At 38.7% G+C, this 14,040-nt stretch overlaps 2 protein-coding genes across 3 annotated transcripts; one reads left to right on the forward strand and one right to left on the reverse strand.

Moving 5' to 3' along the window:
* On the forward strand, positions 1–3,495 carry LOC306698671 (SH2 domain-containing protein 7-like). Its single transcript, XM_079163102.1, has 8 exons — positions 1–114; positions 219–361; positions 821–987; positions 1,599–1,688; positions 2,070–2,235; positions 2,316–2,475; positions 2,587–3,227; positions 3,330–3,495. Exons 1-8 carry the CDS (start codon positions 66–68, stop codon positions 3,375–3,377), a joined length of 1,464 nt encoding a protein of 487 aa, XP_079019228.1. The 5' UTR covers positions 1–65; the 3' UTR covers positions 3,378–3,495.
* Positions 3,496–6,354: 2,859 nt separating this feature from the next.
* On the reverse strand, positions 6,355–13,027 carry cib2 (calcium and integrin binding family member 2; the record flags this gene model as incomplete). 2 transcript variants are annotated; one of them, XM_079162341.1, is made up of 6 exons in its annotated part: positions 6,355–6,920; positions 7,284–7,479; positions 7,584–7,731; positions 9,198–9,309; positions 11,642–11,676; positions 12,977–13,027. In XM_079162341.1, 6 exons carry the CDS (start codon positions 13,025–13,027, stop codon positions 6,899–6,901), a joined length of 564 nt encoding a protein of 187 aa, XP_079018467.1. In that variant the 3' UTR covers positions 6,355–6,898. The 2 variants fall into 2 exon arrangements, with proteins under 2 accessions (XP_079018467.1, XP_079018468.1); XM_079162342.1 differs by lacking the exons at positions 9,198–9,309; positions 11,642–11,676.
* Positions 13,028–14,040: the final 1,013 nt, after the last annotated feature.

Genomic DNA, 14,040 nt, shown 5'->3' on the forward strand with positions numbered 1-14,040 from the left:
ACACTCCCTCAGAACGACCTTGGTTGGAGGTGACAGACTGTTCAGAAGTTGAGAGAAGCATTTGAATGTTTGCTGAAATGACACCAGGTTCAAACCACACACTCTCAAGGAAAGGTACGTACTCCATCTCAACTAAAAAAAAAAGAGCTCACATCATAACAGTTTTTGACATGTATGTTCAGCTTAGAATAAATTCATAATTGTCCATCTTTTTTTAGGGATTGAAAGAAATTGCTGCGTGCTGTACAGACAACAGAAACCCAGATCTGAGAGGATCTGCCACTTCACCGGGTCGAGGACAAAGGACCAGCGACATACAAAATCCCCCTGCCTCAGGACCTGTCTGGCGTTTTGCTTGAAGGTAAGTACTGTTACTAGATCCCCACCACGCTCACCACAACTGGTCCCCTCCTGCTTTAATAACTAACTCATTCATCACATAGTCTCCATGCAAAGTAGAAGTTTGCGTAACATCGGTGTGACATTGCAGCAGAGGAGGTCTATGTAAACAGAAGTCTTAGTGGAATAAAAGGGAGAAAGGACTTTGGCCATCGTGAATTCTGAATAGTTTTGATTATGTTAAATTAAATGATTAAATATTGTTACTTGACAGCAAAGAAATAATATACAGTATATGTTAAAATGTAAGATTAAGTACACACAACGTGTTATTTCCTGCAACAATGAGCATGTTGAGCTACTTTAGGTTGACGCCTCCTGGAAAATAAGCAAATTAGTCGGTTGAAATGCACTCTCACTGTCTATGTCTTCAAAATGAATGCTGGTTGTCTTCATCGACTGTCTGTGTGGCTTTGATAAGGACCGGGCAAGGATGGAGCAAAGGGAACCAGCAGTTGACTCTCATGTTGAAGGAACTGAAGGAAGACTCAGGGAACTGGCTTCAAAGTGGTTCATAGAGACTCAAGTGCCACTCATCGTCCAGAACGGCTTCTTCCCCACGTGGTTCCTGGGCTTCATCACAAGAAAGTAAGTATTCATTAAGAAAATATTTCATTAAATGGTCAAAATAAATGGGCTATGATGAGTCAAGTGTTGTTTCTGTCACTATTGTTTTGCAGGTTAAGAATGAACTTTAACGCTCAATATTAGAAATTCTATGTATTTCTTTATGTATTTTTCTATGTAGAATTATAAATAACTAATTTACTAATTTATAACTACTATAAAACTCTATTACAGATTAGTAACGAATGACCTGCTGCATTTTTTATAAAGAAGGTGTATTTTATTTGTGAAGAAAACAATTGTATGTGGGTTATCACTTAAGCTATATTATCTTAAGTCAGAGTGTGGTGCAGTGACATTTAAGCATAGCAGACATTTAAGACCTATCCTCTGGCAGACATACAGTAAACACCTACAGAACCTGTGTATATCGGTAGATGACAGGTTTATGAAAAAGACCCGAAACCGAATGGATTTTCCTTTGATGCAATGTAATTTCCAAGGTGAATTACGTGATCCGCCTTACTCCGCTCAAAATCAGCCTCACTGTTCCTGTAAACTCAAGCCGTATTGGGCTTTTGGGAAACACTTTTCAGTTTTGTGTTTTAACGTTGTTGGTGATCTATCTATAGGGAGGCTGAAGAAATACTCAGAGAAAAGGAGCTGGGCTGTTTCCTGATCCGTCTCAGTGATAAGGCCATCGGATACATACTGTCTTATAAGTGAGTATTGGTTTGCTCTGAACAACCTCTGATTGTGTTTTAGTTAGCTTTATTCAAAATAAACCTTTTTCAAAATGAACCTCTCTGTATTCAATAACATTTATTAGTATTAACATGCTTGCTTATAATATTCATGTGTTATTGCATGTATATCTAAACAAATTAATACTGCGATACAACTTTTAAAGTACAGTATGTAATGAGTATTTTAAAGAGCTCAGAATGAAACATGGTACTTTCTTTTCATTTTTGTTGTCTTAACCACAGATCTTATTTCAGTGATTTTAATCAAACTCCCATTTAAATCGTTTTTTTCAGTAGAAGAAACCCATCTTGTTATGTGTTTTTTTTAATCTAATTCATTTTAATTTCCTGTTGCAGAGGCAGCGATCGGTGTCGACATTTCGTGATAAACCAAAGTGAATCAGGGAAGTTTGTAGTGTGTGGAGACACTGAGGGACACGCCTCAGTCTCTGATCTCATAGAATACTACAAGGCAAAACCCATTGAGCCGTTTGGAGAGTACCTGGCATCTTCGTGTTTTGAGGTAAGACAAAACCCCTGAGTCACTTTCTTTCAGTAACGTTCATTGAGAATGGAGGTCTAACTGGTGTTTTGTTCTTTCAGGCACTGGATACAGAGCTGTATGATACCATCCAGGTTAGCCCTAAAGAAAAGCATGTGGCCACTGTCGGAAATGTGAAGAAAATGCGAAAACCACAGATTAACTCGGAGTCAGAGCAGCCGCCTGCACGGCCACCAAAGAGCAACAGGACCCTGGAGGCAAGTATAGTCCTTCATATACAGAAAGATTATTCTGATGTATATATTACACATAAGTTGTTGCTGTACCTCCAAGCTGATTTTAACAACCTGACTTGTTTTTTAAAACAGGAAGTACCACCTTTGCCTCGGAGAATCAGGCACCTTGCAAGTGGCCCCCCGAATGACCCGGACGGGGTTTTGTATGCTCAGCTCATGAGGAAATCACCCAGGGAGATCCCAGGAGATAATGTTGGGAGAGCTGAGAGATCCACAATCCAGGATCAGAGCAGGTCTAGTCCTCCATCTGGAGCAGAGTCTGTTTACTCTGAGCTCGGCCTGCTGGACAGCAAGAGCAGGTCTCTACCGCTTCTGGACAACATCTCTGATGGAGAACAGTCCTACAGGCTGAGTGCACCCCCCCACACTCCTCCGAGACTTTCCCCCAAACCCGTCAGACAAACCACGAGCTTTGCCCCACTGCCAGAGAGGACAGAGTCGAGCAGCAGAGCAAGCAGCAGCCACAGCTTGGAACACATAAGTGACAGTGCTATCTATCACCTGGCTGGCAGGCCTGGTAGTCCACACACTACATCCTCTGGGACCAGATACGCCGAGGTCCCCAATGAAGCCGTCGTTGGCCGCTTCCCTTGTGACAACACATATGAGCTGATTCCTGGCCACGTGGACACAGCAACACCTGAACCCAACAGCAACACCTATGAGCCTCTGGAGGACATCAGACCTAAACATAAACACCCATCCTTTGGGTTAAAGGTTAGTAGTGTTGTCAAAAGCTTTCATTTGAACACTTGAAAGGTTGTTTTTAATGCATCCTATTTCATTTATTGATTAACTCTTTTTTTTTACCTCCTGCAGAATGATAAATGGAAATGGCTGTTCCCTGAAGCCAAGAGGAAGTGGTGAAGACGCTATCTTACCAGCTACTAACACAAATGTTCACTAGTTTTTCTCTGACACTACAGTGGTCCTGCCTAATATACACTCCGTGAAAGCTTCTTTTCAACATGGGATTACATTTTCATAGCTATTCGAATTACATTTTCTGTATTTTTGCTTTTTAATGTATTTATTTATGTTATATTTAGATTTTCTTTTACATATTTAAATAAATGACAGATTCAAAAAGGAAAACTCACAATTCTTTTCCTCAGGAAAAAAAGGTTGTACTGTGTCTACTACTGGTCTTTAAATACATTTTTCCTACAGGCTGCTACCATCAATGCTGCACTTCATTCACAGGAAACTTTATTTGCATACAGATTTCAAACGGCTGCATGTAACTGCAATGAGGAAGTGTGTCAAATATGTTGAAATGGAATGTATTATCTTCTATCATCTCTTTTACTCTCTAATTATAGTTTTAGTGGTATGCACTAAAACGACAGTATAACCTTTCTTAGTACTTGAATGCTTTCCATGGTCATAGTTATCTTTAGAAGTCATTACATACAGGAACAGATGCAGGACTGTTTTATGTAGGACTTGGGTGGCAGGTGTAGAAAACAACAGGATATAATACTAATACTACTCACTCAAATATCAAATCATTCAGCTTGTAGGATCAATAATATTTTGATATTTCAATCATAATCTATTTCACAACTTAGATCAAGATGATAGTGTTACTGGAAAAGGAAACGTGTGTCACTTCTTAAAACGGAGAAACACGATGTCATAAATGCCTGATTGTGCATCAGTGGGTTTCTTGATTGTGTATCGGTTTCTGCACCTGTGAATAACACAATGCACTAGGTTCAGTATGCAAAAGAAGAGAAAACATATCATAATCTAAATATAACACAGTTTTGTGGGACTGTGATGTGGATAGAGAATTACAATAACCCAAAATATTTCAAACGTAGAATAATTGTTTAAAAAACTTAACTTTAACCCCTATAACCCCTTTATATATAACCTATAAGCTTGAGGGTTTAGTCTCAGAAATATAGGTTTGCAAAAAAAAGTAGCTTTCAGTTGTATCTCATGATGCTCAGCAGTGGATGGAGTTTGGTTAGTTTACAAACTGTATGGAAAAATACCTCATTGCTAAAATAAAACTTATATAGCTAAAAAAAAATGATAATGAATAATCATAGCAAAATAAATATTGAATATATATCTAGAATGGTACACAAATATTTGATAACAACTGTGTTATATTGTATTGTCAGTCATTTATTATCAGTTTATACACCAGCTACCGAGGCTTCACAGGGAAAGTTGTAGTAATGCATAAGGCCTTAGACATTTTACAGTGTCTCTAATGTCTGTACTTGCAACTCTATACTTTATGAACCAATTGTTAATCAATTCTCTAAATATTGCTAAATAGGTTTTACAAATGTTAAAACAAAGAAGAACTAATAGCGTATTTTGATACGCAGCAAAAATGTCTTTATCTGCCATTGAGCAGTTTGTCAGATCTCCACTGTGGCCACGTTGTAAAAGTGTCAGACACCATCTTAAATCTCATCAGATTAAAGCAGACGAGGTGCTGCTGAGTGAGATCAGTATGAGTTTCACACACTGTTTAGCCTCGCTCAACCACAAACGTACAGAAACTTGCTTACAGTAATGGCTGCTTTACAGCTCCAGTATCACAGTGCACCAGAAGCTTCTCTGCTGGAATCATAATTAAACAGATGTTCTCTGTGAGACCAGTAATTAATGAAGCTACACAATCAGCACTGCATTGCCCTGAATATTTGGTGCTGCCCTCATAAAGGGGCTCGGAGATAAAGGAAGAATTAACTGGCTGCTCTGATGACTGCACACTGTTTAACTGACTTCAACATCCTACCCTTTCAGGCAAATTAAGACACTCAATATCAGCTTTTCCAAATATTTCATAGCTGGCAGTGTGCGTGAGAAGAATCATACCACCGCGGCTGTTTTGTACACTCATGTTATGTTGATGTTGATCTGTATGCATGGGTATATTTTTTTGTCTGCTGTCACACAAAAGATCCAGCCTGAAATGCCATCACAGTTCCAGCAACACAGTCAAACATGTTGTAGTTATTACCAATATAGCGAACACAGGAAAGCCTAAAGGTCATGTTGCAGCTAGTGTCCCAATTTCAATTTTGTAACTGTTCTGCATTTGTCAGACTCAGCCCCAATTAACCAGGTCATACTTATTCTGCAGCCATTGCACTTGGCAGCAAAGACGTAAAGATGCCTCGGGCGTGAATCTTAGCGGAGGAACAAAATGTTCTGCATGTATGGCTGGCCAACATCCACAGTGTTACTCACGAGTACAACCTAAGCTGAAAAGCATGCCGTACAAAAACATATAGATAATTGTTATCCATATGTACCGGATGCAAATATGTACCCTACAGCCAAGACACCAGGATTAATCAAACATGACCAGAGTCATTTCCTGCAGCTTTCCCGTTGAGATGAATGTGTGTGTGTAGGATGTAATCATGCTGAGGCAGCTCACTCCTAATGATCACGTCCTGCTTAACAAGTTATTACTGCTCATATGATGGGCTGTGCAGGGGCCCAGTCAATTCCTGATCATCATCGATGGGTGGGTTGAGGTAAACTGGTTATATGGACGAGACATTACTGAACTCATTAAAGTTGCAGGTCAGGTCATTCAGTTGAAATGAAACAAGAGCTCCTGTATTTAAGGATCATGTCATGCTTTTTCATCAACAACAATTAACATTACAAATCCATTCACAAAAAAACATAATCAAGAGAGAAAAACACATTTATTCTAAGTAAGACAAATACCTGAAGTCACATAAAATACTGTAACAAGTTTATCCAAAAGATGGCTGTATTTAACATGTCATGATAATGGCTGAGGCAGAAGAAAGCTACCAACATTTGTTCAGACAACAGAGCCCTTCATGGAGAACAGTAAGATATGATTGTCGTCATCATCAGTTCCACAAACAACAAACCAAAATGTTAAAAGCAACACACTGCATTTCTAAATATTGCATAGCTCGTATAAAATAGCTGTATGCCCTTAATGCCAATGCTGTGCTTTCATTGACCTCTAGCTTGTTCCTTAGTCTTATGAATACTAAATATCTAGTGTGTAGGAAGACGTCACTGGGGGTATCTCATGTGCAATACACTGTAGGTAGATGAGTCTGGCTCTTTTCACACTTGTTTCACTGACCATGATTCAACCTTAAAATGTGGAAAGAATAGTCGTTCTCCCAACAAGAGGCCAATCCAGGTCAAGCCCTTTTAAAAAGGTGGTAAAAGGAAAATACATTTTCATCTCGTAAAGAAATAACAGGTTCATGGAATTCAGCTTTATCCAGTATTTTGTTTGGGGAGGTCAGATGTTTTTTGACGATGGGAGTGGGAGACAGGCACTGTGCTGTGGCCATTGACAGGTAGAGTCCTGAGGTTCCCCACGCTGTCGACCGTGGAAACCTGCGACGGAGCCCCTCTCAGATTCGTATATGGAAGGTACTGAAGAGACAAAAGAGACAGTATGAGAGACCAGTATTAGTCATCGTGCATGTTAAGACGCTGACTTACTGTAAAGGTGGGAATAAACACACAGGAAACCCGGAATAGATATGTTCAGCATTCCAGTGCGAACAGATAGTCCACAGGCCATTAAAACAAGTAAATGTGCATAGTGGTTGCTCAGGATTAAATTGATTGTTAGGCTGACAGTTAAATGATGAAAATGATCACCAGCCATCTGGTGAATGAGTAACCAGGTACACAGCATGCGGGATAATGCATGAACAACCTGATTTTAAAGGGCCACTGCTTGTCACATACATTTATACAACGTGTTGGCAAATTCATCAAACATTGAATCACCTTAAAAAGTCAGGAGCCCTCGTAATCATATTTTCAAAGTCAGCATAAGAGAGTTTGTTGTCTCCGTCTAAATCCGCCTCCTCGATGGCTTTCTCACACACAAGCTGCACCTCCTCAGGAGTCAACTCCTCCTTCGTCAGCCTATTCAGAGTTTTTTCGAGGTCCTCTTTGCACAGATAATTATCCACATTGAAATCTGTGGGCAACAGAGATGTATAACGAAAAAAAAACACATTTTCATTTGATCAATTCTAAAATTTAAAAAAATGATAATGGACTGTTTTAGAAATCCATCATTACCGTAAATTTTAAAGGCATAAATCGCCTTGAGCTCTCTAGGAGCCATTTCACTGAGGACGGAGAACATGTCCACAAATTCATTGAAGCTGAGATTCCCCATCCCATCCTCGGAGAAAGACTCTACGATCCGGCTGCAGAAGGGGTTTTCCTACAGATGAAGGGGAATGACAACATATACATGGATCAGTGCAAAGGGTGCCACATGTTAATGTAAGACTCACTGCAATGTAAACAGCAGGTTGTTTGGATACAATGGGGGACATGCTTCACGTATGATCTGCAGAGGTATAAACTGGTGGGCGTTTTCTGCTGATCACAACGTTTAACTGAAAAGTGCTGACTCTGGTCTTTGTTAGTATGGTGAAGCCATTATTTTCACCTCCGTTGCTCAACGATAATGATCTAAGTTACCCTTTAAACTGGAATGATGAGTGTTTGGATTCGGTATCCTAACTACCACGAAGCTTTACCTGTTTTGGGTGAAATGTATATTACCCTCTTAATAAACAAAGAAACTGTCAAACTTAGCAATAGACCTAGTCACTTAGACCACAGACAACGTTTTGAGATGAAAAAAAGGAAATAAAAGTTGACCGACTGCTTTTTAGAATGTTCAAATAATATCTTCCCTATTGTATACAAAACTGAATTTATTTACTTTCAGTTTATTTGCCTTACTGAGTTATTTCATCCAACTTTATTAGAAACTAACTTGTTTTAATACATAACTTTTACACCTGGGCTACAATAAGTTGCTGCTGAAGATTTTATATCCCAGGTAAGTATTTTACTTCACGCAGCTTGCAATAAATTCACACTGAAGAGACTTGTAATGTCACTATCTCTGTACCTTTACACACAGCCTTTGTCCGGAGGACGATGAGCATGTTTGAGTTTAATACAAGATCAGCAAAATAAGCCATTTGTATCAACAGCAATCAACCTCCTAGGGCAATGACATTTTTAACTGCATATCCTGAGACGTGTCAGTGCCTGTATCATCCAGTCAACTCAGCACAGCTCATTAAAACTCAGCCAGATATGAATGTATTTATGGTTATGAAGCTGTAGAGCACTTCGGGTGATCGCGTATCGTCTGGGTGTCATCAACCCTGCGTTAACTGGTCTCCATCTTCCTCCCCACCATGCTTACAGGCCATGCAATCATGTGACGGTTTTACAAGCTATAGGTGGATGTGAAATTGTGTGGTATTTGTGTCTGGTGCACAGGAGAGAAGTGGAGGTAAATGTGGCTGCAATATGTTTCGCAACATGCAAAATCCAAGATTCCTGGATGTTCTTTTGAAATGGCAGGTGCTTAAAAATAGGAGGGGGTGTGTCAGTCAGAGTAGAAAGCCTGAGCGTTTCACGGCACATTAACTTTCATGTGCTCCTAGAGTTTGGTGTCATGCAATCAGATCAGTGATGATGATGGTTAGAAATCAATTCTGTCTGCTGAAAGAGAGTGTGTATTGATTAGGTGTCGGCCCACATGAGTAGTGGGTGCCGCATTTGTTTTAGTGTCCTCTTGGAAACTTGGTGAAAAGCAAATTGCGGCTGATCCATTAGGAAAAAGGACTTACTGGGTTATATGGTAAAGAAGGATTTGTTTACCTTTAATTCTGGCATGTTGACTATTAAGGCTAAAGGCAGTTTACAATCAGGATCATTTGTGTAGTCCATCGGTACAAGATGTGGAGCCAACTCATGGTATCTGCCGTGCAACCTAGAATAAAAAATAAAAACATTTTAAACAATTTTGCTTCAGGTTTACTGACATTTAGAAACATAACAATATACAGATATAAAAAAAAACTAACTTTAATTGAACTTAAGATAACATCAGATATGTACTTTCATATTTTGATGCGTAATACATTTTACAAAGTGGAAAACATTTAAAACAACAATAAAAAAATCAGATCAGATAAAACTGTATTATTCCGGGGGAAATTGTTGTGCCTAGAGAATTTTATAGCACAACTAATTTGATAAAATGATGTAAGCCTCTCATTCTCTCTCCTGCCCCTCTCTTCTTGTGCTGTGAACATTTTATGTCATTCATTATTGAAAATAATATCAGAGGCTGTGTGAATGATAAAAGACACAACGTCAGGAGAGTGTGTGCTTATCTACAGCCCCCTTCACTCTGTCCTTTGACTAATCCTGTCATGGCGTACCTGCGTTGTCAGAGTAGAGCCATCTATCAGCAGGAACCCTGGTCTTAGAGGACAAACTCACTACAATTAAATTAGATAAACCTGTCAAAATGATGGAGTTTCATTGGTACACCGCAAGAAATGAACGGGTAAACCTGCAGTTCTTACGTACCACGACCGTGGAAAATGTTTGGGTCGTACAGTTTCTGCAAAGTTGGCCTATTAACATTAGGTTTTATTTCCAAAACTATTACACAAGATACAGAATCACTGAAATGTTTTAATCTAGGGATATGACACAAGACTGAGGGGTTCAAAACCTTACGACATCAGAGATAACCTGTTTCTTTTATGTCACATAACTGTGCTGTAACTGTTGCAGCTGGAGACAGAAATGAGACGTGTTTTATGAAGGTCATAAAGAGTAGGACCCAATTACGCCCTCTGCCGATTGTCAATTTTGGTTCCAGTTCAATGATGGTCTTGGAATCAAAAGCAGGCCAATTTCACTGACGAGGAACAAATACATGCATACTATTTGTTTATAACGGAAAAGGGAGGAAAAAGGGTACAAATGTTTTGTTCGAAAGAAAGAAAACAGCCTAGATGCAGTTAAATGTTGTAAGGGAAATAAATCAGAAGTCTCATGGAAATGAAAAATGAGTTTCTTTCTGTGGTTTTAATGTAGGTTACTGATTTCATCACCTCTGGTTTACAGATAAAAAGAAATATAGGATCAAACAAGCATGTTTCTGTTGTAATCTGTTTTGTAACATTCATTTTTATTTCTTGATAGTTTTAGAAGACAGTAGCCGATGCACCTCAGGACACATATGACTTCAATGTCTTATTTTTTAGAGATATCATTTAAAAACAACTTTTACTGCACAAATCAGACCCCAAATTCCTGTACCAACCCTCATCCTTTTCTAATGTTACACTGCAACATTCTTGAGTATCGGCTTTTAATCTCTTTAAGTAGCTATGTATCTTCCAACATCTAGAACCACTGATAAAAGATCCTGAAACACGAGCATCAGTGGTCAATTCCATTAAAAAGAAAAGCGATTTGTTTAATTTATGCCTGTCATCAAGGGGGTGAGTGACACCTAGAGAGAAATGATGCGGCCCTATGAGTCATGATACCTTCACCCAATCACTAAGAGTAGATTGATATTTATTTCATTTTTGTAAGTGTTGAGGTTGCACATGTCGAAAGAGGGAGAAATGTGACACTGAAAACAACACCACAGTCAAAAGGTCAACATGACTTTCAAAGGTTTATGTAACATACTGATGTTACAGGACAGAACCTTCTAGATCTTCTTTGACAAACACCTGAAGATTTTAAGCAATCTCCATGAACAATGAATGTTCTGTGACATTCTGCAATTACATGTGTCTGGATTGGCTGTTATGCTGCAGACTGTTTGTATTTGCTGAGATGTTAAGTTGATGGGGAGCTATAACGGCTATAATGAATGAGTTGTATACGAAAATCATTTAGGATGTCAGTCAGCACAAGGACATTTAGTAGCCACTAAACTGTAAATGGAAATACAAAAATGATATGTTAAATACCGTGTTTCTTAATTTTGCTTTCCATAATTTTGAATTACTCCGACAGGAGCCAAATGCAGAGGGAATAATCTTCTATTTACATTCCCTTGTAAAGAAAGTATGGTTTGTGATTTAAAATACAGTATTACATGGATTGGCGCATGGGGAAATAAAGACAGGCGTAGTACATTTATACAATATCATTATGTGTATATAGGCTAATCTTATGGTTAGAGCAAGTGGCTTATAACTTAGCTACAGTCTATGTGCTAGTTAAATCAAATAAAAGTACATCTGTGAGTAACACATCAGAAAGGTACAGATGATAAAAAATCTTACCGCAGAATTTCTTTGCGGGTGAAAAACGTACAGTCCTGCAACAAGAGAAAAATAACACAAATATGAGAACTAGGGACGTTTGATAAAAGACGGTATGGCAAATTATTTATGATACAAAAGATATTTACACTCTCAATGACACATCTGTGAGTCACATAAAACATACATTACGGTTTCTCTGAAGTCACGTGAACAACTCTTAATGTGAACGCTAGTCGAAGTGTCTGGTGTCACTTAAATGATGACGTATGTGAGTGTCGTCACCTGCCACGGAACAATGTGGCAAGGGAAACATTATCTGCTGGTGTCTTACATGCACGTCTTGGCACACACATCATCCAACAGCCCTACAGGAGGCACTTCACTTTACATTTATTTCCCCATGTATCCACTCTGTCTGAGCTGTGCTCATGAGTGTGAGAAGCAGAGCGAAGCCAGCTGAGCACTAGAGACAGATCTATCCACTCAAAACAGTCCTACTGAAGATATTTGGGTTACTGATAATTGTATAAAGCAATATCTATTAATCATAACCTTCTTGTCTCCATCATGTTAGATTACAGATGTATTGATACCAAAGACAGAAACTAATGCAACCAGAAAACAGCAGTGTGTTAATAAGGTTTTTAAAGAGCAGCAGGAGTAACCAGAGAGGCTCTTGAAAACCAAACTGTCTGAGAGTAAAGTTTCACAGTGTGTCAAACCGGCTTGGCATCAATTATTAAGTCCACACCTTATCACATGATAAACCTGTGCACATGAAGATGTGTTTCGTACCAGGAAAACCTGGATCGTTGTTACAGGGGACAAAGGGCCAGGTGTTCTCAGATAGTGAAACAAAATCCACCAGTTTGCAGTGAAATCAAAACCTTCTGCTATTCACACCTTATTAAGACTATGTCAATATTTAAACAGTATAGAGTCATAACTGACCACGCTCTAGTGGGATTGATTATTGATTATTGCCTTTAATTAATTGAGCCATCTGGTACTAATGATCAATATTGCACTCATCCATTTGCTTTTTTCTCTATCTCGCAAAATGTTCAGTATTTTTTTGCTTTACCCAGTAAAATCGAGACATGGTTAATATTAGGGGAAAAGATGAATAGTGATGTATGACAATAAAGTCATGGAATAGTAATAAAAAGTAATAGAAAAAGCATGCAATTAAGTCTTTAAACTCTGACACCTAAAAAGTACGAGCATTACAAAGCTGTATAAACATAATTATTTACATACAGTCTACTTATATGCTTATTTTATGCTTTAACGTGTTTTTTTCTGATTCAGGAGTTGGACAACGCTCTTCCAACAATCTGCAGGTACACTTACCTGGTAGGCATCAAGTTGCTCGTCGGTAAATATCGTTTGCTTGTTACCCATCTTAATCAGGTAATTTGTTGCTCGTACACATTCACAACACTGAACGTCCGAAGCCTTTTCTCAATGAAAGGCATTTAGGGGGTCCGTGGCAAAGACAAAGTCTCCGCACAGGATGGGTTGACGACGATGCAAACTCTTAAGACAGGTTGTTGCTGTTGTCCTTACAGGAGATGTCCGCCATGCCTGTAAAACGCAAGGGATGCGTGAAAAACATGGAGAGAGGAAAAAAAAGAAAAGTAGAAGACCAGTGTCCAATGTCGGAGCCAGTGAGGTTGTCTGCGGAGACCATGAGCTGCAGACGGATGTGCGGCAGGCAGGCAGCTGCTGTCCACCAGAGCTAAGCAAACCAATAGGACCTCTGGTAAATAAATAAATAAATAAATGAATAAATAAATAAATATATACATACATACATACATACATACATAATCTAGAATCTGCTGGTAATGAAGATGCTGTCTATAGATTGTGTGTTGCTTAATGTTGATGAATCTAAATATGTAATTGAAGGCTGCAGCTTTTATGTGTATGCAGTTGTAGCACGTCAACAACGTCATTATTTTGGGTGAAGACAAGTGGGGTGTAATGTGCAGTGGTAGAAAATGTATTCTGCCTACTATTATTATTATTTGCTTATAAACTCTTAATCTGCAAAGTAGGCTAAATTTAACGTTATATGTCACATGAGCCTAAATAATAGTGGCATATAAAAGTTCATTCTAAAATGTAGTGTAGCCTGGTTGAATAGAAATACTCAAACTGAGGGAATAAAAGTCACCTCCCATCACTGGCGATGTGTGGGCACTAACACAAACCTAAAATGATGTCTGGCCAGACACTTCCCCGTTTTTCAAAACAAATTAACTCATAGTAGAAATGCACATGGATTATGTCATTGGATTGCATGCTCGTGTATTTTCTATCCCTTTGATTAAATTAATTATACTAAGAATTGACTATACCGTTCCCATATAGCCACAAAACAGAAACCCACTGAGTAATGAGTTCTCGTG

Source organism: Pholis gunnellus (genome assembly GCF_910591455.1).
Source record: "Pholis gunnellus genome assembly, chromosome: 7".
Lineage (NCBI taxonomy): Eukaryota > Metazoa > Chordata > Actinopteri > Perciformes > Pholidae > Pholis > Pholis gunnellus.